The following is a 22,844-nucleotide window of genomic DNA, read 5'->3' on the forward strand; positions in this document are numbered from 1 at the left end:
AGGGTTTTAAGAGTACTGACTGCTAGTCTTAGGGCTAAGTATATTATAGCACATATTAGGAGCCACAAGTGATAGAGCTAGAATTCATTTCCGGTTATATGTAGCCTTGAAGCAATTTCCACTTCTTACAACTGCTTCTAATCTGTTGGCTACAAAAATAAATTAGTATTTCACACTTGTATGTAAGTTAAGATCCAATGAGTAAATTGTGTCATTCGGAAAATGGACTCCGTGATACCAAGTTTGGCTGTTCAAAGGTTCTGAGCTATGTTCTAAATAGGCAAATTTACCAGAAAGCTGCATGTCTTATCAGCAAAGCATTATTATTATATTCTGAATTCAAACTATTCTCATAGAAAAGGATGCTTAAGATTGTTTATTAATAAAATAATAAAACATTTTTTTCAGTTATACTGTTGTAGAAAAGTGTTACATTTAAAACAGCAGCTGTTTATGGTTTGTATAGATTCCTATTTAATAATATACTATTCTAAAATTTTTGCTGTGTTTTGTAACTTTTGAATATTTGTTAAACTACTATTTCTTGAATGCCTTTTATGTACTGAAAACTCTTCTAAGAGCTGGGGAGGCAGCAATGAACAAAACAAAAATTCATGCCCTCATGGAGCTTAATTTTCATGGACTGGAATGTAAATGTAGTATTATTGATAATCCTTTCCTAAGAGGAATGGGAAAGTAATTTGAAAATCTTAGCAGTTTAATATTTGTGTAGGAATTTTGACATTCTGGAATTGTTTTTAAACTTTTTTTTTTTAGTTTTTCAACACATGCCCTGGAAATGAACAAATTAATATAGAAAATCCTTCATTTACATCAACCCCTATTTGTGGGCAGAAAGTTCTCATTACAGCTCCTCTTCATAAAGAAACAACCCCCAAAGATCAAAAGGAAAATGTAGGGTAAGTAGGTATTAAATAATTGTGTTAGAGAAAATGGGAAGCATAATTTCAGGGGCAGATGAGCTTTTTGTCCATTTATACATATATCATAATCCCTATTCATATGGGACATAAGAATTTTTTAAAAAATCATGATTTATCCCCAGGAGACTGAAAACTAGATAAATGTAGTGTAAAACTTTGATCTCAAGCAAAATATCATTTTTAGTCCTTTTTTCTACATTAGTCCTTTTTTCTATTTTAAGATCATTGATTAGAATAAGAATTAGTTTAGGCAGGCATACTTTAAAATAGTCTTGGAATGTTTAATAAAGCATGCGTATATGCAAGAAAAATTTAGGATGTGATTTTATCATGGCTTTGCTTTCTTAATTCGTATGAAGTCAAATTTTGACTATAATACAAATATTTAAATGATTGGATAGGTTCAGAACACCTACTATTAGAAGGTCTATACTGGGTACCACACCAAGAACTCCTACGCCTTTTAAAAATGCACTTGCTGCTCAGGAGAAAAAATATGGACCTCTTAAAATTGTGGTATGTATACTCTTTTCTTTTTAAGAATTTTCCTAATCTTAGTAAAATGCGAATTTTGATTTTTATCCTTGATTTTTAACATTTTAAAAAAGATGTTCACTGAGACTGATAAAAAATTTTATACTTTGGTTTATGAGTTTGAATTTATGTTAATCTTTTTCCTTGACTTGTGTAAATAAACCTTTACTTGGCTTATTTTGAATTCTTATTCTCTTTATATTAATATCATCTAGAGAAATCAAATCAAATGTCAACAGAACCCTTTTCTTAATACTAAAGTCCACCTTGTAGTAGTTTCAATAGTGGATACCTGCAGTAGAATAAAATAATTGTAATATTTTGATATACATAAGCACTTTCCTTATAATATTTATGAAACTGATTGATCAGTATACCTCTTTAAGGCTCAGTTTCCTCTTCTATTCAATGGAGATCATAAAACACATCCCAAAGGGTTATTTGTGAAGATAAAAGAGGTAATAGAAATAAAGGGACTGGTACTAAGTTTCAAGTAGTACTGTATGTGCTCAGTTGCTACTATTATTATTTTAATAATAGTGGTAGCAAGAGTAGTTCATGAGTGGAGGTGGGTGGTGTTATCTGTGGTTTCATATATATTGTCAACCTTGAAGTACCTTAAATGAGCCATGGGCATTCTCATTCTAGGCAGATATAGATTTATGACAAGTTAGGTTATTAGAAATAAACGTTGATTTTTAAAATATTGGTCGCTTATAATGTTGATCACTTTAATTCTGTTCTTCTATTTTTAGTCACATTTTGGGTAGATTCATTAATAACTTCTGTTTGCTTGATTTAATCAATTTTCTACCAAAAGGCATGTCACACTCTAAAATCTTCAGGTCTTTTCCTTTTCTTTGAAATACTGATTTATAGGGAACATAGTAGGATTGATTGAGTCTTTTTGACAATTATATTCTCTGTAGAGCGCTCTAGAATTTTTATGTATGCATAGACACATAACAAAAGTGAGATCACACTTTATGTACTATTTTGTAGTCTTTTTTAATTTAATTATGTTAATGAATATATATTTATCCCATAGTTTTTAATGTTTGTATAATATTCCATTGTATGGAATTACCTAATTGATTTAAGTAATATGTTTCAGTATTTTGCTATTCATTTTTAAGATTCGTCATTCATTGAACAAATATTGAGTGCCTAATAGGTGCCGGGCACTGGGCTAGGCTTTGGGGATGTAATTGAACACGTCAGGTATGGTTCCTGCCTTCATAGGAATGTAGAGCCTGATTGGGAGTTAGGCAAATAAACAATGATTGGAAGACATTTAAAAATTCTGTAGTGCCTCAGGGTCATTTGGTCAACATGTAAGTTGAATAAAAAGCATCATTTTAATATTAGTGCATGAGAAATTAGGTTTAAAGTGACCTAGAATTCCTGTCAGTTTGTTCATATTTGGGAAGAATTTACCCATTGCAAAAACAGATCATTTTCATCAACAACTTAAGAAAAAAGGAAGATAATGATTTAGTAATTAACATTTCTAAAATGTCATATAGACTCCTACATTTCTTTGCGGCAAACTGACTTTTCATTCTTCCTGCTCCTCCTCCAGTTTACTGAGTACCTGCTATATGCTGGCCACTTAGCTTTCTGGTGTATCTTACTGTGAGTCAAATGCGCTTCTCAGAGATTGCCTTAAATATCCGTTGCCTTCTTAATAAACATTGATTCTTCTAATGTTTATTGAAAGTTACTTAAAAGACTAAAATCCGTGGAATAGTGCTTTAAATATAAACCCGTTAATTTCGGTAGCATCAAACCTGAGAAGTGTTAAATGCAGTAGTTCTTTTTGTCACGTTAGGACAATTCAGAGAATAATTCTCGGTGGTGAGTGACTTCTGTATCTTAGCCACTTCTCTAGGGCATTTGTATTCTTAAGGGGTGGGGGAACAGATGCTAGATTTCTTTTTAAGAACACCTAATGTGTGTTCTTTATGAAATGTAATCCTTAAAACAAAAGCTCTTGGAACAATGAACAGAAATACTGACATAATTCCTGCATGTCTCAGGCTGTAAATAAGAGCACTTTTAAATTCTATTTCCATTTTTAAAGTTTTTGTAAGTGCTGTGAAATATCATTTATATATGAAAGCTATTCTCCCTGGCTTCATTGACTGAGAACATGAGCTGCTGGTCATCATGTGCTGCCAGTTTGTTCTTTTATTTAGTGGAGCTTTGATGATTATGATGATGATGATGATTTTGCTGAGGAAGATTAACCCTGAGCTGACATCTATTGCCAATCTTCCTCTTTTTTTTGCTTGAGGAAGATTAGCCCTGAGCTAACATCTGTGCCAGTCTTTCTCTACTTTATATGTGGGTTGCCACCACAGCATAACTGATGAGCAGTGTAGATCCGTGCCCAGGATCCAAATGCGTGAACCCAGGCAGCTGGAGTGGAGCATTCCAAGCTTAACCACAAGGCCATGGGGCTGGCCCCTGATTACCTTCTTTTTTTTTTTTTAAAGCAAATCTTGGTTATGGTAGGTGTTAAGTTTGGTGTAATTAAATTTTTTTTTCTGAGGTCTACAGTATGCTTAGCTATTTGATAGAAAGCTAGATGAATAATATTTTGAGACTATTTTATTATTCAGCCTACACTCGAGTATCTTTCTGTATCCTGCCCTCCCACACTCCATGCTCACATAGACATGCACCCTCCTGTACTCCAACCAACACTCACACACACGCTTCTTGAACAGCGTTCTCAGCTCTAAGCTTAAGGCTAGGTGTATAAAGATGCATATAAAGAGGAAAAAGATGTGATTGCTGCTATTAAGTAGCTCACACATTTAGTGGTAAGAGAAGCATGTTAACTAGTAATTGCACACTATATAATAAGCACAGTAAAAGTAGAAGGAGAGCTAGTTCTACAGTTCCTATTTTTATATAAAGATATTTGGGGATTAATTTCTTTCTTTTCTGTTTAATTCTGAGGATTCTGATTGAAGCAGGAGCTACAAGTTCCCCAAAACGATGATTTTTGTTTCATAGCCTAAAGTGAAGAAAGTGCTACACTTGATTCAGTGCTTGCAATGTGCAATATTATTTTTGCCATAAATCTGATTAGTTAATTAATTTATTCAACTTAGGTATCTATAGAGACTGGGAGAAAATTATGCCAATAATGAAAAAGTATAAAAGATGGGTTTCTATATATGGGGAGAAAAAGGAATTGCTATAAAAGACTTTCTAAAAACCCTTCTAAAAACAATTTAGTCACAGCCACTTGCCTTCTTGGAAGAAGATATTCGGGAAGTGTTAAAAGAAGAAACTGGAACAGACATATTCCTCAAAGAGGAAGATGAACCTGCTTGCAAAAGCTGTAAACAAGAGGTGATCCTTTAATATTATTGTTAATAAAAGTCTTATTGTGTCCAAGTGACTTTCCCATAACGTTTCTATTGTAAATCATTCATTCTAGCATACTGCTTCTGTGAAGAAAGTCAGAAAATCACTGGTTTTAGATAACTGGGAAAAAGAAGAACCAGGTACTCAACTATTGACTGAAGACATTTCAGACATGCAGGTGTGTAAAGAATTTTTTTTGACTAAAATGGTTGTTTTAAGTCCTAGTGGTTCTTGTTTCTTACTCATTGTGTGGTCAGTTCATTAGAAATTCATAGAAAGTTTCCTTTAGTAGTATTCTGCTTAATTCAGAGAGAAACTATTAACTATAGAAAATATTTTATTTACTTCCTTGCTTTTTGTATTTGTTTTGTTTTGAGAGGAGTTGGCTCTCTTAAGTATGATGTCAAAAAATGGTAGTTCTCAAAACTTTAAATTTCAGTATTTATCTTTGGTTCATTTATGAAATATTTAATTTTACTACATACTAGAAGTTTCATCAGAGCCAAAAGCTTTCTTGGAGGGAAATGAACAGGGCTTCCACTACCACTTACTCAGTAGTCCCTCTATTCGTCTCCATTTTTGAATTAGTTATTTTATTTTCCTCTTTCTTTTTTCTCTCTTAGTCAGAAAATATATTTACAACATCTTTATTAATGATACCATTATTGGAAATACACGACAATAGGTGCAACTTGACTCCTGAAAAACAAGATATAAATTCAACCAACAAAACATATACACTTAATAAAAAGAAACCAAACCCTAACACTTCCAAAGTTGTCACATTGGAAAAGAATCTTCAGGTATGAATTTATAAATTTCTTTTAGTGATTTTTGTTGTGGTTTATTCAATTATCACTTTGGGCTTACTGATTACAAATTATACTTTTTCTTTTTAAATTTGAAATCGACAGTAACAGTAACTAAAAATTCACCATTATTTTGTCATTCAAACTACGTTTGGGTTTTTGAGAGACTCATTCATCAGAACACATATAAACTAAACAATTGGAGTTGTAGCCAAAGACTCTTCTGGTGATTTCTTAAGCACTGTTTCCTTTTTAAACTAAAGATATCTAAATCCACTTTTGACACCTCTTCTCCCATGACAAATATGTATAGCCCTAATTGTTATCTTGAAAGGGTAAGTGGTTGGAAGCAATTTCAGCTTGATTTTGTTGGTATAATGGTTTCCAGTGAACTTTTTGGCTCAGAAGTTGAAAAACAAAATTATTTTTTCTGTTTCTATGCAACCATTATGTAGCTGCAAATGAAGGCTGGAAAAATTTGTACTACATTCTTAAAAATTCAGTCCAGAGAATTTCAGAGTTCATTGCAGAGGAAGCTTTCTTCTCTACACTTGTAGCAATGACTGCAGCACGGGTGTTCGGTCAAATATGCCCATTAAATATGGCCACCTCATCTCTGTCTTGAGCTGCTGCTCTTCAAAGAACCATGTAGCACATTTGCTTAATCCATTTTAAATGATTTGACTTGCTAGTGTTTAACACAGATTTTTTCAAAAAAATTTATCACAAAGTAGCTCATCCCTATAATGTAGTAACCTTTACTCTATAATAAGGGAAAAAACAAATGAAACAAATGTAAACTTGACTTTGTTTTATGAATATATTTCCTAATTTTCAAGACATAAAGGATTCTTGGCTCATTTTTTGACATTACATACTCTCTTTAAATCATTTGCAAAGTTTTGAAACAATAAAGACTGACATTTTCTCCATGTTAAGACTGATTTGATTTGATGGGGAGTTGTGGGAACAAAACTTCGAAACTGCCTCCACAGCCCTGTAAACAATATAGACAACTGAAAAACTGACTTTTTAAAAAGTTGATCATAAATATTTCAGTATGTATTTTTAAAACATAGCATCATTATTTAAGAAGAATCACAATGCCATTATCAAAACATTTTTACAATAATTACTTATCATCAAATATCCAATCAATTAAAATAATAGACTTTTAGGGACTGGCCCGGTGGCGTGGCGGTTAAGTACACACGTTCCACTGTGGCAGCCTGGGGTTCGCCAGTTTGGATCCTGGGTGTGAACATGGCGCCACTTGACAAGCCATGCTGTGGTAGGCGTCCCACATATAAAGTAGAGGAAGATGGGCACAGATGTTAGCTCAGGGCCAGTCTTCCTCAGTGAAAAGAGGAGTACTGGCAGCAGTTAGCTCAGGGCTAATCTTCCTCAAAAAAAAAAAAACCGAAAAAATAAATAAAATAATAGACTTTTAAAAGTCTAATTGTGAAGTAGTATGGATAGTTATTTTAGTAATTTTCACATCACTATTATTATTTTCGTTCTAGTCAAACTGTGAATGGGAAACAGTGGTTTATGGGAAGACAGAAGATCAGCTTATCATGACTGAACAAGCAAGAAGATATTTGAGTACTTATACAGCTACCAGCAGCACGTCAAGAGCTCTCATACTGTAATTGTTACTAAAACTGATGAAATGCCCACTCCCTCACTATATTCTATACTAAATTAGGTTGCAATGAAATTTTTGTCAATTAATTGTTTTTAAAGTTTTAATACAGCCCTAGAACAGTTTGCACCTTTTTTCATGTTGGGCAGGCAGAAAGCTAAGCCACTTAGGTCAGGCGTAGGCAATTTCATAGTTTATTTTTTAAGAGCTGAGATTTTTAAAAATTGTTTTTAAAGAACAAGATGGGAAAATCATATCAGAATGTTCATGGATATTCCAACGGTGAATTCTCACATATTTTCTTCAGAAGATATATGTTGCTACTCTCTTGATGCTGCAGTTTTGTTTTAGATAGGTTTATGAGTATATATGATTTCTGAAATTAGTCTGTGTATGGGAAGCACACACGGTTTTATGAAGTACTTTTTGCCCTTGTGCTAATTTCCTTAGGCTACCATTTACAAAGAAACACAGTGGAAAGGAATTTAAAGGAAGGATAGAAAGTTGCACTACTAATTTTTGGTATTTTTCAAAAATGGTAAAATTAACTACAGTGTTAAATGTATTTATTTGAGCATAGTACTAAAAACAAAAACATTGAAAAAGTTTTTTACTTATTAGTGAAGAGACAGTATTTTCTTCTTAAATCTCAGAAGAGCTGAGAGTTTTGTTGAATGTATTGTACAGTATGTAGGAGCAGGAAAACTTTGTAAATTGGAAAAAAGTCTGTTTTTATAATTTATTTTCATTTTTAAAGCTTAAATGTAGATATTTATACCTATACAGGGTGTCTAGAAGCTAATGTTGTTTCCTGTTATTACAGCTAACACAGTAAAGAACAATTTCGACTTTTAAGTATGAAACAGTAATGTTATAGCTGCAAAGAATACAATATCTATACTGTTTGTCACATCTGCCTAAATATTGCACTATGCCCTTTAAATCATGTTGGTTATAAAGTAGTTCTAAAAATGTACTAAATAATATTTTTAATATTTTCTTTTTAAATTATATGGGGGGGTCATATAAATTAATCTGGTGATTTGTATATGTGTTTGAAAATTTTGCATTTTGTTTAAAAAGTAATATGGTACTTTGGTCCCTAAAAACAGTCTGCACTTAGAAGTTTATTATATTTACTCCATGTTTCAGAAGTAGAGAACATTCTCTTTTATTTATAAAAATATTTTGTCCTTTTATAAATGTTGTGTTTCTCTACAGGTTACAACAGTTGCTTCAGTTGCCTGTTTTAGGTGTTTGCACTTATTTTATTTCTTCCTGAAAGAATGTCTTTATTTGCTTTTGTGTAGAGATTTTATGTAATTTTTTTGAGACATATAATGGTGTGCTGTCAACTTAAACACTGACAGGTAAATAGAATTGTACACTGTAGTTTTAATTATTTATAATTGACACACTCTCTCCCTCTCCACTCCTGAAGTATGCTGCTATAGAAAGTAGCAGGATCGGCTTGCTGCTATGAGAGAAGGAAAGAGCGACCACCACTTGCACTGTGTGAAAAGATGAAAAGCAAATGATGGCAAGTTCTCAAGTTAACTTAATGGAATCAACCATTACCAGACAAATTCTTGCAAATACCAAAATACTATGTCTTAAAACAAAAACAGTTTAAGATTTTTTGATGTTTTTATGTTAATAGAAATGGAAATGGAAAAAGTTCTTTTCATGCCTAGCTCTTGAACAGTCAGACTTAAAAGGGTTTTAAGCTATTTAAATCCACCTGCTTGTTTTTGCATATTATATGTAGTGAGAAGTGAAGAAAATGTATGGTACTAAGATTATGCCTTGTTGATAACCAATAGATGAACCAATTTGAATCTTCTTAGCATGTTTGTTAAGTATGTTGATTGCTTCCTGATTAATGAACTTCTCACAGAAATTTCACTTTGTAAAACCAATGATTGTAGCAAAATCATACTGCATCATTTCAATTTCAGTTACCTTGAACTAATAGCACATAATAGTTTTTTGTTTTGTTTTGTTTTGTTTAGTTTAGCCCTTAGCTGGTTTGGATGTACATAGTCTCCGATCATCGAAGTATACTATCTTGAAAGAGCTATATTTTTTTAAAGCATAGTTTTTCTTGAGCATTAAATTATCCCAAATATTGCAGATAAGCCCGGTCTTATTTGACATAGTACATACGTGGGTTGGTATTGGTTGAATCCTCCAGTTAACTGCTCTGTTGCTTTTTGCAAGAAGATTTTTAATCTTAAACATGTCAGGCATCTTAAGTCACCTTTATACTGTTATGTTCATTTGAATTTCTTTCAGTATGTTATAAAATTGCCAGACATACATGTAGCAGCCATACTTGCATGGAAACTGACTACACATATATAATACTGCATTTTGTTGTAAGGTTTTCACATTAATACAGCAATTACCCTGACTAAATTGAGTTTTTTGATGTATGGGAAAACTTTCCATTGTGAGAGAATCTTGCATTCAATGTTGACTATTAACATCCAAAATAAAGCGTCTGTGTACAAGCTGACTTGGCATCACTCATTTCACTTTGGTTTTGTGTTTTATGGTATTGATTGAATCCTTAAAGACTTAACATTCTATTCTTAGACCTTTTTTCTCCTTTAGAAATCCCTTTACAGGTGATTTTATCTGTTAACACAACTTGGCCTCTTTACTCTTTTCTTTTTCTTTTTTTTTTTATAGATTGGCACCTGGGCTAACAACTGTTGCCAATCTTTTTTTTTTTCCTGCTTTATCTCCCCAAACGCCCCCTGTACGTAGTTGTATATCTTAGTTGCACATCCTTCTAGTTGTAGGATGTGGGACGCCGCCTCAACGTGGCCTGATGAGCAGTGCCATGTCCGTGCCCAGGATCCAAACCCTGGGCTGCCGCAGCGGAGCACGCGAACTTAACCACTCGGCCACGGAGCCAGCCCCCTTTACTCTTTTCTTGAACCACATTCAGAGTCATATTTTCAACTACCTTTATATATTTTCATATGACTGTTCTGGCAACACCTTAAATGCATCATATCTTCTTTTTCCCAACTTGTACCTGCCCTTACTTTGTTCTAGCTCTAAGTGGTGTTGCCTTCCCTCCCATCATCCACTGAGAAATCTCTTGCCCACCCTTCACCCCTCATGTTGAAATCTGTTGTAAATTCTTGGCCTGCGTAAGGCCACTGCTCTGATTTCATCCCTTCATTTCTTACTTGGATTATTGCACTAATCACTCTGATCTCCAGTCTATAGAAATAGCAAGAAACTGTGTGGTGACATCAGGGTGTCACCCAGGCAAGGCCAACTGGTCATCCAGTCAGGTCTGTGCAGTATTACATTGCCCCAGGGAATTCCTCACCATCCGCATTTTACCTTTAGCCTTCTGGGCTCGGAAATCTGATGGATTAACCCGTCAAAAATGAGTTTACCTGGTACAACTGAAATCTCACAAGGTTGTAATCTATCATAACATTAATAAAAAAAAAATGAGTTTACCTGTCAGAATGCTTATATCAATTGTGTGAGACTGACACACAAAACCATAATGCCAATCTATTAATTTACAGTGTGAAATATAACTGCTGAGAGGATGAGGCACATTCTCCTTCTGTGTAAGCATAAAGAAATATAGAAAACAGATCTGATCACATCTTTTCTATTCAAAGATCTTCCATAGTTGTCTGTTGTCTAAATAATAGTAATTCTCCATTGCCTCCTAATCTGGACCTGGGGACTTAGATCTTCCAGGAACATATATACGCACACTCCTGTCTGCGTGCCTGTGTTTGCAGGGTGCTCTGCATGAATCTTTTCTTTGTCTCCCAGCCCGTTAAAATCTTACTCAGCCTTCAAGGCACAGGTCTGTGAATCATTTCCTGATTATCCTAGTGCTTCCATAAAACTTTCCCACTAGACTTTATGTTTTGAAGAGCAGGGATTGCTATTTATAACTTCTGTGTCTAGTGTAGTGCTTAGAAAATCTAAGTGTTAAATTGACAGAATTTTTAAAAATTAGTCATGGCTCTCTCAGGGAAAATTAACCATGCTTATTTTGTGCAACAGATTATAAATAGCTTTGGTTTCTTAGTTATCTGCATGAAACCAGTTTTGCTTTACGGTCAATAAACTATTATTTCAGTAAAATATTTTAGCTCATTTTATAACCATGGAATTCCCTGCTTGATTTATCCAGTTATAGAATGATAGGCCTGCAAGCCAATCAGACCTTTAATTGTAATCTAAATCAGATGGTAGTTTTTCAAGAGGTACTTCCCACTCTGTAAGAAGATTTATTTTTAATTAGGTAGTGGAGGATAAAATGAGCCACGTGGAATTCCATCAGGACATTACACTTTCCCCTTCCCGGCGTTTTTTGGGTTTTTTTAAATGACTAGATATGGTCAAGAATATGTGAAATATATTGGTAGAAAAGCAAGATAAAATGTACCAGGAAAAAAGTTACTCATCACTGACAAGTGTTGGGAAGAGAGTGTTTTTGAAGACTGTTTAGTATCTTGGCATTAGTACATTGAAAGCTGTTGAATTTGAGCAAACTCAGTCTTAAAAACAGTGTAGTATACTGCCCTTATTTCCGAAGGTCTCAGACCTGGTGTGCTTATTCAATTTCCAAGTACAGAATGTACTGAGTTTCAGTGGATTTTCCAGGCCAGCACAGGGAAAGAGGGAGGGAGATTGACTTTACTCTGATTTTACTGCTGTAATTTTGCCACTCATAGCTCAAAAGACTGGGTCAGATTCTGACATAATTTCCTAAGCCCCAATACAGTTAGCACTTATTTATTCGTTCAAGTAGCAACCAATACTTAACTGAGTGCCTACAGTACGTGGTGCTAGGTACTGGCAATACTATGGTAAACAGGACATGACCTTCCTTAAGGAAGCTGATATTCTAGAAGGGGAGATAGATAAGTATGTAACAGAAATCGCATGTCTTCTTTTTGGCGGCAAGTCAGATGAATCGAGAAGCCCTGTTTCCTATTTTATTTGTAGATGCTCATTTGAGAATAGGGAATGGTTAGTCACTGCATAGTGGGGATTTCGGAGAATTGGTCGGGCTAGCATCACCCAGGGGTCTTGCACCACCCAGGAAGTTCATAGAGTAAAAGTTTGGGTACAGTGTTGCAGCTGCAGCCATGTGCCAGTCACATACATTATGTCATTTAATCCTCCCAACAACTCTATTAGGTAAACATTGTTATAATCTGCTTTTACGAATATGGAAACAGGCTGAGGTTCAGAGGCTTGTCCAAACTCACACAGTACAGTGCTGAGCCGGGAGTCATTCAATCATCTGAGATTTGGGTTGATTCTTTAAAATTAAGTATAGGGCACAAAAGAGTACATCGTATATGATTCCATTTCTAAAAAGAGTGCAAAAACAAATGTATGCTATGAGAAGTCAGGATAGTGGTTACCCAGGGTGGGAGGGTTGTTGAAAGGAGCCTTGAGGAGGGCGTCTGGGAGGCTGTGAAGCTCCATTTCCTGCTCTGGGTGCTGATGTTATGGATGTGTTTAACTTCGTACAAATTCAAGCTCTATTATTATGTGCACTTTTCAGTATGTATGTACATTATGCTTCAATAACAAGTTTTTAAAAATTAAGCCTATGTTGCATGGTAGAGGAAAATAAAAATGTTCTGCCAAAGGAAAGTGTAATGAATTACTATTCTTGCTCTATTCCATTCATACACTTAAAACATGTAAGAGTCTGCAAAGCTAGCACTCAGCTACGAACTTCTCACCATTATTCTCTTGTATATGTTGTGCCCATTTCTTCTGGTAAATTTATGCTCAATTTCTGCATGAAATAAGTGAATATTTCCTATGGCTGTATATACCAAATTTTTATGTGTAAGAGGTTGCTCTCTTCCGCTGCATGAGCCCTTTACTCAAGAGAAACTAGTCAGAGTTCCCCAGAAACACTCCATGATTACATCTCGGAACCTTCGCTCAGCCCCTTGCCTCCACCTGCCATCCCGCTGAAATATCCATGTTCACCAAAATTACTTGTCACTAGATGTTCATCTATCTAATATGGTCCACTGGTTACTTTGTACCTCTATAGCACAATGTGTTATTATCTTGTTTATTTAGTGTTGATGTTCTCTTAACCAACAGTCACTTAATTCACTCATCTCACTGATTCTTCGTTCCCAAGTTCCCTGTTCACCCGGGGCTAGTAGGCGATAGCCTTCTCCAGTTTTTTGAACATTTTTGCTCAATTAACAATGAGTGCAAATGATATCAGATAAGAGGGCTTTACTACACTTTTAAAAAGTTAAATAATGCGTTTCATTTAACCCAATATATCCAAAATATTATCATTTTAACATGTGATCGATAGCATTATTAAGGTACTTTCCATTGTTTTTTTTTTTTCCTTTTTAAGTCTTTGAAATTCAATGTGCATTTTACACTTACAGCACATCTCGATTCAGACCAGCCACATTTCAAGGGCTCAGCAGCCACATGTGGTGAGTGGCTACTGCACTGGGCAGAGCAGTTCTAAATCACTAGGAATTCACAGAGAAGATGTTTTGTAATTCAGAAGAAACACTACCTATTTCAGGCCACATCAGAACAATTTAGGAAGTTACGGTTGTAATCTTTCCTCCCTCCCTCCCTCCCTTCCTTTTTCCCCCAAGCCTTTGGAGTTCTCAGTTCTTCTTGCCCATCACAAGCTTCAATTTCCTTATTGGTAGAATGGAGATCTGCTACATTCGTTAACCGTCTCTCTCAGTGGATTGTAAGCTCCCTGAGGGAATGTGTCCAGCATTTGGCCGACCACCTGGAACTATGCAGACACAAAAGCTGTGATAGCAAAAATAAGCAGCCCTGCCAGCATGCTTAAATTCCGTGAGGGGAGATAGACAGAACTCTAAGTGCTGTGAAGGGGAGAAATATGGTCCTGCGAGAGGTTATGACGAAGGAAACTGATCTGTTTTTCTCAGGAGAAAGTTATGTTTCAAGTAAGATCTCACAGATGGATAGGCATGAGGTAACTAGGTGAAGAAGGTTGGGGAATAGCGAGTAAAGGCCCCATGGAGGGAGCGAGCATTCCATCTTCAAAGATCCTAAGGTCAGAGCGACTGAAGTGGTGAGTGGAGGAGGAGGCGGTGCAGGGAAGGCTCCTGAAGAAGAGGGCCCAGACCTGGTAAGCCTGCGTATTCCCAGGGAAGCAGACTCTGCGATGGAGATCAGCATTCAGGAAAAGTGTTAGGGAGCGCTCTTGGAATCAACACTTGAGGGAGGGAAGGAAGCAGGAGTGGGCAGAGGAGAAGTTGGGCTGCTGTGCAGTCTCAGTGAAGGCCTCGGCCGACTCCATGGGGTGCTCTGAGGCTGGGATGGCGCTTCGAGTTGTCCCAAGGACACCAGGTCTTTACAGCCTTTGGTGTGTCATGGGAAGTGGGCTGCCCCAGGAAGGCGGCCTGCCCTTGGATGAGGGGCTCTCCTCAGCAGAGGCAATTCTTTGACTTTAGTTTCTTTGTGGAGTAAGAGGCAGGGTTGTCTACTGAGAGAGAAAAGGAGGAAGTGTTGGTGTGGGAGGCATTGTCCGAGATCTGAGGAGAATGAAGAATCTTGGAAACAGTCCTTGAGCAGAACGGGGAGGGGATTTGATCAGGGAAAGAGTAGAACTGCCAGGCGGCAGTGAGGACTTGTTTTAGGTTGGAGAGCGTGAGTTCAGGCCCTCTGCTAGGTACCTAATGACACTTTTGCTTTTAACAGCTGGGTTCAGGACCACAGGCAGGGGCCCAGTGGCGATACATAGTGATACATGCCTGCCCTGTGCTTGTCATCTGCCACCAGGGCCCATTGATCCGGTGCAGCAGCAGAGGCAGCAGACAGCATATCCGTTTGCCAAATGGATGCGACAAAAGGACTGAAGGGCAAGGGAGTATGGAATATTATTAAGAAAGGTGGTTCATGAGATGAGGCAGGATAACCACAACTGGAAGCTACTTTTTCTTCTGAATTCCCATTGCACTTTGTCCCTCACTTGTGGTTGTCATTACTTCTAGCTTTTATTACAGTTTTTTATGAGGAGGTTTTAAAGAGGAGCTTAGCTCCTCTGCTGGATTTGTAGCTCTTTCTGAAGAGTTCCAACTCCCATTGGGCCCTCAACAAATGTTTTCTAAATGTTCTGGAGTGGTGTCCTCTGGTTTTTGACTCACCTACATTGACTTTATTTATAGCTTAGTAAAGTATTTGTTAGGGGGGGAGGAGGGGAGCCTGAATCCACACCCTAGTTTCCTCATTCATTCATTCACTCAACAAATATTGATCATGTCCTGCCATAAACTAGTAGGGATAGATCAGGCCTGGTTCCAATCTTACAGGGTTTCATATTTGGCGGGGAGAGAGACACACAAACAAATGACCACCCTAATGCATATATAACTACAACCCATAATAAGCATTCTGAAAGAAAGGAATACAGTGTGTTATGGACATCTATAACGAAGGAATCCAACCAGATGCATAGTCAGACAGGAAGGTTTCCCTAGGGAAATGATGCTTGAGCCGAATCCCCATCTGTGGAAGAGGTCAAGAGAGAGGGAGATAAAATACAAGAATATGAATGAAACAAGGCTAAAATTATTTACTGGCTGGCGTTTGCTGTCCAGGCTCTATGCTGAACACATCTCCAGTCTGTGCAACCCTTCAGCAAGGCAGGCTTTCCAGGCTTCTACTGCATCTACTGAAGCAACACCTTCTAAGATTGGAGGCCACAGCTGCAAGACGTGTAGGGTGCGTGCCTGGACGTGACCTCCGCATTTTTCAAAGTTTCAGTAGGATGCAAGAACTATGGCACCTGGTTGGGGAGTGTTGGAAGAAGAAATGCCGGCTCCTAGGATAAGCCCTTTGACCCCCTGGTGCTTAATTACCAACTATGGCTACTTCTGGCAGAACCTTCTTCTGCAATGTACAATCTGTTACTATAACTATATTGAATCTAGAAAAATCAAACCCAACGTATACTATTAGGGCCTCATCAGTTGTAATTGTCAACATATTGTGTTTACTATTATTAAGTCCTGCAGGACTCTAGAGTTTATTGAAAAGGTATTTTTTTAAAAACTTGAAATGACTTGAAAGGCATACAAAGGCTGTTATTGGGTAAATTAAAAACAACAACATAATAAATAGTCTACATTGGATGATGCTTATGGATTTTCCTTAGACATTTTTAACTTCTAGGTTGGTTGGTTTCCTATCAGCCACCCGGCTCTTGTCTGTAATCTTGTCATTCCTGCTCAAAGAGTACCAACTCATCTTATTCAAGTCACGGTGCTCAATGATTTTGGATCAGAGAAGTCTGAAATAGAAAGATCTTAGATATCTCTCTGTAAAATGAGAATTATTACACTATCTCTACTGTATTACTTTCCTATTGCTGCTGTAACAAATTACCACAGCTTTAGTGGCTTAAAACACAAATTTATTATCTTACAGTCTGGAAGTAAGAAATTAGAAGTCAGTTTTAATGGGTTCAAATCAAGGTGAGAGGGCTGCATTCCTTCTGGAAGATCCAGGGGAGAATCCTTTTCCTTGCATTTTCTAGCTCCTAGAGGCTGCCTGCATTCCTTGGCTCATGGCCCCTTCTTCCATCTTCAAAGCCAGTGACGGTTGGTGGAGACATCCTCATGTTCCATCCCTCTGACATTCCTCTTTCTAGTCAAATCTTCTGTCTCCTTTGTGATTACATGGAGCCCACCTGGATAATCCGGGCTATTCTCGCCACGTCAAGATTAATTTATTCACATCTGCCAAGTCATTTTTACCACATGAGGTAACACATTTACAGGTTCTGGGGATTCTCATGTTGACATCTTTAGGATCATTATTCAGCCTCCCACATTAGGCTATTATAATAGTGTGAACTATTGCATTTGTCCACGGACAAATTTTGAATAATGGAGTAAATATAACATTAATTACGTAATGCTCAGAAGTTGTAGTCAATGAAAAGAAGCTATCCAGATAGCCCCTTATAAGATGAACTTTGTCTTAAATGCTCTTTATTCCAAGTACATTATTTTAGTTTCATTCTTAACTTTTTTTTAAGGATGGAAGAGTGTTTCTCTACTAATCATTCATTTATCCAATAAACACACATCCGTGTATGTGGGTGGGGGAAACATTCTCCCCAAGCAGAGGGCTGGGCATACTCTCCTTATTAGGAATTATCATTCATCAAGTTACATTGATGTTACCGAAAAAAAGAAAAACTCAGCTCAGCCTAATGTTTGAAGAATATAGAAGCCAAAATTCAAGATGTGGAGAAGCCTGGGTTGAAGCTTAGGGAAGAGCAATAGTAAGACTTAGTACAAATCTCTCATGCCTTTAGACCGGGGTGTAAATAGGTGGGCCAAATGTCTTGAGAAGTGGAATCATGAAGTTTACGTTAGAATCAAAAGTGAATTAATCAAAGCAGATATGTTTCCCCACGTTTATAAATTTAATTTAAAATTGGAGGTCAATTTTATCTCTTGCTAGAATGTATCATTACTAGACATTTACTTTTAGTATTTAAGGAAATTTGCTTATAAATATTCAATTATCTCCAAGGATTTTAAACGTATACTCTTTTTTAAATATGAAAAAGAAAACAATAGACTTAGTAAGAGAAACCTGGATAAGCAATGGCTACGTCTCACCACGCACTCTTTAAAATTAGCATATTCGTTTCTTGTTTCTCTCTCCAGTTAATCGGAGGTTGTTCATGGCTCATTCTCCCGCCCCTCAGTGTCAGATCCGCTTGTGAGATGGGGCCAAGCCTCCTTTTTAGTTTCCTCTCTCCCGTCTACCTCGCCGTTCTCCCTCTCCATTCCTATTTCTGTTATTATATAAGGTAAGTAACTGAGCTGATGCTGGACTGGTTGTAATTGCAGAAGCATTTCTTTCACAAAGGCGGGACTAAAACCTAGGTTAACAGTTTAAAATGGAATGAGACTCTTGGCATCCCCTGCCTGTTGGGGTATCAGCACATTTTCCCAGGTTGTGGATTATTTTACAGTACCTAATTAGTGTTTGTCAGAGGCTGTAGGATATCAGGTAAAATGCAGCCACATGGAAATGGTCCTTGGAGGGATTTATGTTGTAAATTGTGGAATAAATGACTTACGGACAACTTTCAGGGGTCACCTTAGACTTTTCACAGCATTTTGGAAAAATCGCCGCAGAAGAGGGTACCTTCTTGGTGAGGAAGCAGGAACAGGAAATAGTTCATTGAAACTTCTGTGGGTTACTTACAAGACAAAAACGATGGTGGCAGAGTTCCAGTGGTATGAAGGAAAGCATTTATGAGTCGCCTAAAGTGGATTTCCCTGTAGTGATTTGTAAAAACCAATTTGCTGAGGGTGGCGAGTCCCTCCGATGAATACAGGCCACCAGAGAAGCTGGTTCCAAGCAGTGTGCATCTCCAACGGGGCGTGAAACAGACACATCTCCAGGCTTTTGTTCCATACGCAGGCCAACTTGGGCAGGAAATTCATCTGAGACTGCTCTGAATTGGAAACTACAGAGTTATGAATGGCCCGTCTGCTCACAGGCCAGAGCCGTTGAATCTCTTGAGTCCTCTAACCTTTTTCTAATTGCTTCAGTGCATCCAAAAAAAAAAAAAAAAAAAAATCAGATTTTATTAGGCCTTGTTTTCAGAAGAAATAATTCAGGGAAGACCCAGATAAAGTGTTGCTTTACCTAATTCCTAATTTAGCTCTAAATTGCTAAAGAAAGGTTTGTAAAAACTAACAAAATCTACTGGTCTAAAAATTCATTAAAAATGACATAAGAAAGGAAGGCAAGGACTGTTTGTTGAAAAATGACAATAATCTAATGGGAAGGGAAGTGGTCTCTACAAGGAGTGGAACAGTGTAGGGTGTTCCCCACGCAGCCTCCACCTCCGGATCATTGGCTTTACAGAGATAATAACCAGGCTGTGTGATGCCCCATGGGTTCCAACACTGGTTTCTGCATTATTTCATTTGTTCCTCACAGCAACCTCTGCAGGTAGCTATTATGATTCCATTTTATAGATAAACAAACTGAGGACCAGAGAAGTTATGCGACCTGCCCAGGATCATAGTGGCAGACGTGGGTTGACCACAAAGCAAACGAAACTCAAACTTCAGGGCCCCCACTTGCACAGGCCCCTGTGAATGTAGGAGTCACGTGGTGTCGGGGGTGGGATGGGAAGCCAGATTGCCACCAGACAGCATTTCTGTATAAGGATTTCTGATAAATTACCTAAAGAGATCTCAGAAGAAAAGATTGAAATCTCCAAATCTCCAGAAATGTGTTGTGATTTCCTTTTTCATACCAAAGAAATATTCAGTTCTGCTCTCAATTTTGTAATCTTAAAGAGGGGGCCCCCAAATTGTAAAAGCTTTGGGTCCCATAAGACTACATCTGCCTTTGTAGATACGGGGTTAAGTGGTAGAGCTGGGTTTTGAACTCAAGTCTTCTGATTTCAAGACCTGTTCTATTTTCTGACTATTTAGAAACATAGAAAAGTATAAATAGAACATTAGGTGCAAAAATAAAAGCAGAGCATGAGATCTATAATTGTAATAACGTAAAACTTTTGTGTTTGATAAAAGACTGAAAGTAGACACTTTCAAGCTAGCAGTGGTTATGCTAGAATTTGTGGATTTTGAGAGTTTTTTTTCCAAATTTTCTGAAACGTTAAGTTACTTTAAAAGTACAAGACAGAACTGAAGATACAGAAGGATTACTTGCATTTGAATTTTTTGTTGGCTTAACAAATTATGATATTAGTTGTTTAAGTTTTAGCTATTTATAAAGCAAGGCCAAATTACCAATAATTGAACTTATGAATTCAAATAAATTCCAGCAAATAGCTTATTTTGTCTCAAGGCATTGACATGTGATTTATGTTATTTTGGTGGAAGAAGTAACATTGAATTTTATTTCCAAATACCACTAGGTTGCATTTGTTTTGCAGCATATCCTGGCTTCCACTGTGCCTTAAGGAGTTTTCTCATTTATAAAGTAGAGCTAATACTGCTTATCCCTCCTGCACATCTGGTTTCTGGAGGTAGTGAAATTGGACAGGGGGTCAGAAGGCCAGGATCCTCATCCTAGATTTGACCCCATCTAGGTCAGTTAACTTAACCTCTCCGAATTTCATTCTCGTCTTTCATAAGATGGGAACAGGCATACATTTGTTACTAATCTCTGAGTTAGGATGAAATGAGATAATGAATGTGTATGTGTCTATCAACTCTGGAATATCTACCAGTGAGGCCTTATTGTTGGCCAAATGACCAACTTTTGTATTATTACACCAAGAAAACAAACCATTCTTAAATAGAAACCCTGCTCAAATTCTCAGGGTAGACAGCCCAACTAGTAGCGGCAAGGAGGATGATGAAGGCAGGAAATCATAGCTGTCTCCTTCATTGCTGTATGCACGCAGTACGGTACCTGCAATATAGTAGGTGTTCAATAAATATCTGTGGAATAAATGTATACATGCGTATGTGGAAGAACAGTTGAATTTTGCTCTACTCCCATGTTGGGCTCAAATGCCAGAGGGTCGTTTTGACCACTGATGATGGAGGAATTACACTTTAGGCAGAAAGAACAAGATTGAGTAAAAGATAGAGAATGGAAAACTAAGGACATCCATAGGGAATAAGAAGTGGCCCACTTTGGTTCAAGTGTGGAGTGAATAGTAAAAAATAATACAGTGGAAATGCACATTAAGCCAGATCCTGAAGAGCCTTTAAAATGCTGGTAAGAAGTTAAAATTTATCCTGGAGGAATTTGGGAGCTTATATGTCTCTGAGCATAATGAAGGAATTATTTTTAAAAACTAGAGCATACAAGTGAATAAGATATGAGTATGTATTATTCCCATTGAACAATGGGAAAATTTGTCCTGTTTGACGAGACGCCACCGAGGTAGTTCACTTAGTGACGGTTGGCCTCAAGCCATAATGCAGATAGTAATTAAAGCTTATTTCCATTCAATCACTCAACAAATATTCATTCAGGACCTCCTGTGTGCAAGACCCTGAGTGGGCCATGTGTTGCAATCACAGATGTGCAAGACAAAAGCAAAGATTCATTTTGCTTAAAGCTTCCCGAGAGAAATGGACATATACATGTTAAAAATTTACCAAAAACACATGGCGGTTCCTTCTGTGAACCAAAGGAAGGAGTTTAGACAAAGTGCTTTAAGAGTTCTGGGAAGATTGGATGCTGGGCCAGAAAAAAATTGCTATAAAATAGGACATTACTGGACCGTTAGCGTATTAATCTGCTTGAGTTGCTGTAATGAAATACCATACAGTGGGCAGCTCAACAACAGAAATTTATTATCTCACAGTTTTGGATGCTGGAAAATCCAAGATCAAGGTGCCTGCAAATCCAGTTTCTGATGAGGGCCCTCTTCCTGGTTTGTAGGAGGCTGCCTTCTGGCCATGTCCTCACACGGCCTTTGATCTGAGCTCCTGCTCAGAGAGAGAGAGGGAGCTCTCTAGAGTCTCTTCTTCTAAGGACACCACTCTTATTGGATCAAGGCCCAACCCTTATGACCTCATTTAACCTTAATTACTTCCGTGGAGGCCCCAGCTCCAAATATAATCACAAGGGGGACTCAGGGCTTCAACATATGAATTGTGGGGAGACACATTCAGTCCACAACAATTAGCAACACTTGAATAAAATTCGTAGAGTAGATAATAGTACTGTGTCAATGTTAAATTTCATGATCGTGATTATTGTACTACGGTTGTTAGTGAGTATCTTTGTTCTAGCAAACACTCACTGAAGTATTTAGAAATAAAGGGGCATGATGTCTGCAACTCTTAGTTCAAGGAAAAAGTGTGTGTATGCACACATGCAGAGAGAGAAGGAAAGAGAGAGCAATACACAAATGTGGTTGTTGGTGTCAGCAGCTGGTGAACCTGGTTCAAAGGGCTAAATGGAAGTTCCTTGTGCTACTCTTGCTACTTTTCTCTTAGTGTGAAATCATTTCAAAATGAAAAGTTAAACAAAAAAGTTTGGGGAATCAAAAGAAGGCTGGGATTGTGGAAGAGACAGGAACAAATACTTTCCTCCCTGTTGTTCCCAGACCTTGTGCTCCAGCCCCAGCCCTCGACGACGGCTCTGGGGACCCAGGGTTTGCGTCCATGCCCCTTAGCTCCTGCCCTCAGAGACAGCTCGGGATTCCTCTCTGTCCTCTCACGGGACCTGGGGTCGTGGGCGGCACACTAGTTCGTGGTTGATAAACCTCATTTAATCAATTTAAAGTAGTAAATGTAATTCACACTTTTGCATATGGTTTACTGTTCACTTTCCAAAGGAGAAAGTATCTGATGTCCCCAGGATATCATAACTGGATCTGGGGAGTAGGTGTGATGATTACATCTAAATTTACTGCAATTGCTGAGCACTTGTCATCTAGAGGTAGCTTATTTGTGTGGTTTTGAGTCCTTTAATCGGTTTCTCTCACTGTAACTTTTTACAACGTGGTTCCAAAGGTGAATGTTT

At 37.3% G+C, this 22,844-nt stretch overlaps 1 protein-coding gene across 4 annotated transcripts in view; it reads left to right on the forward strand.

The window, feature by feature from the left end:
- MYBL1 (MYB proto-oncogene like 1) overlaps positions 1-9,831 on the forward strand; it is a 34,378-nt gene extending 24,547 nt beyond the window's left edge. For 2 of the 4 annotated variants that reach the window (XM_008526673.2, XM_070631556.1), the window contains exons 11-15: positions 778-920; positions 1,346-1,460; positions 4,728-4,844; positions 4,933-5,037; positions 7,192-7,388. In XM_008526673.2, coding sequence (XP_008524895.1) covers positions 778-920; positions 1,346-1,460; positions 4,728-4,844; positions 4,933-5,037; positions 7,192-7,320 — 609 coding nt within the window. In that variant the 3' untranslated portion in view covers positions 7,321-7,388. Of the gene's footprint in view, positions 1-777; positions 921-1,345; positions 1,461-4,727; positions 4,845-4,932; positions 5,038-5,482; positions 5,663-7,191; positions 7,389-8,754 lie in introns of those variants that run through there. The other 2 variants (XM_070631554.1, XM_008526672.2) reach the window with 2 other exon arrangements.
- Positions 9,832-22,844: the final 13,013 nt, after the last annotated feature.

The sequence above is a fragment of the Equus przewalskii genome, chromosome 8, assembly GCF_037783145.1.
Source record: "Equus przewalskii isolate Varuska chromosome 8, EquPr2, whole genome shotgun sequence".
Classification (NCBI taxonomy): Eukaryota; Metazoa; Chordata; class Mammalia; order Perissodactyla; family Equidae; genus Equus; species Equus przewalskii.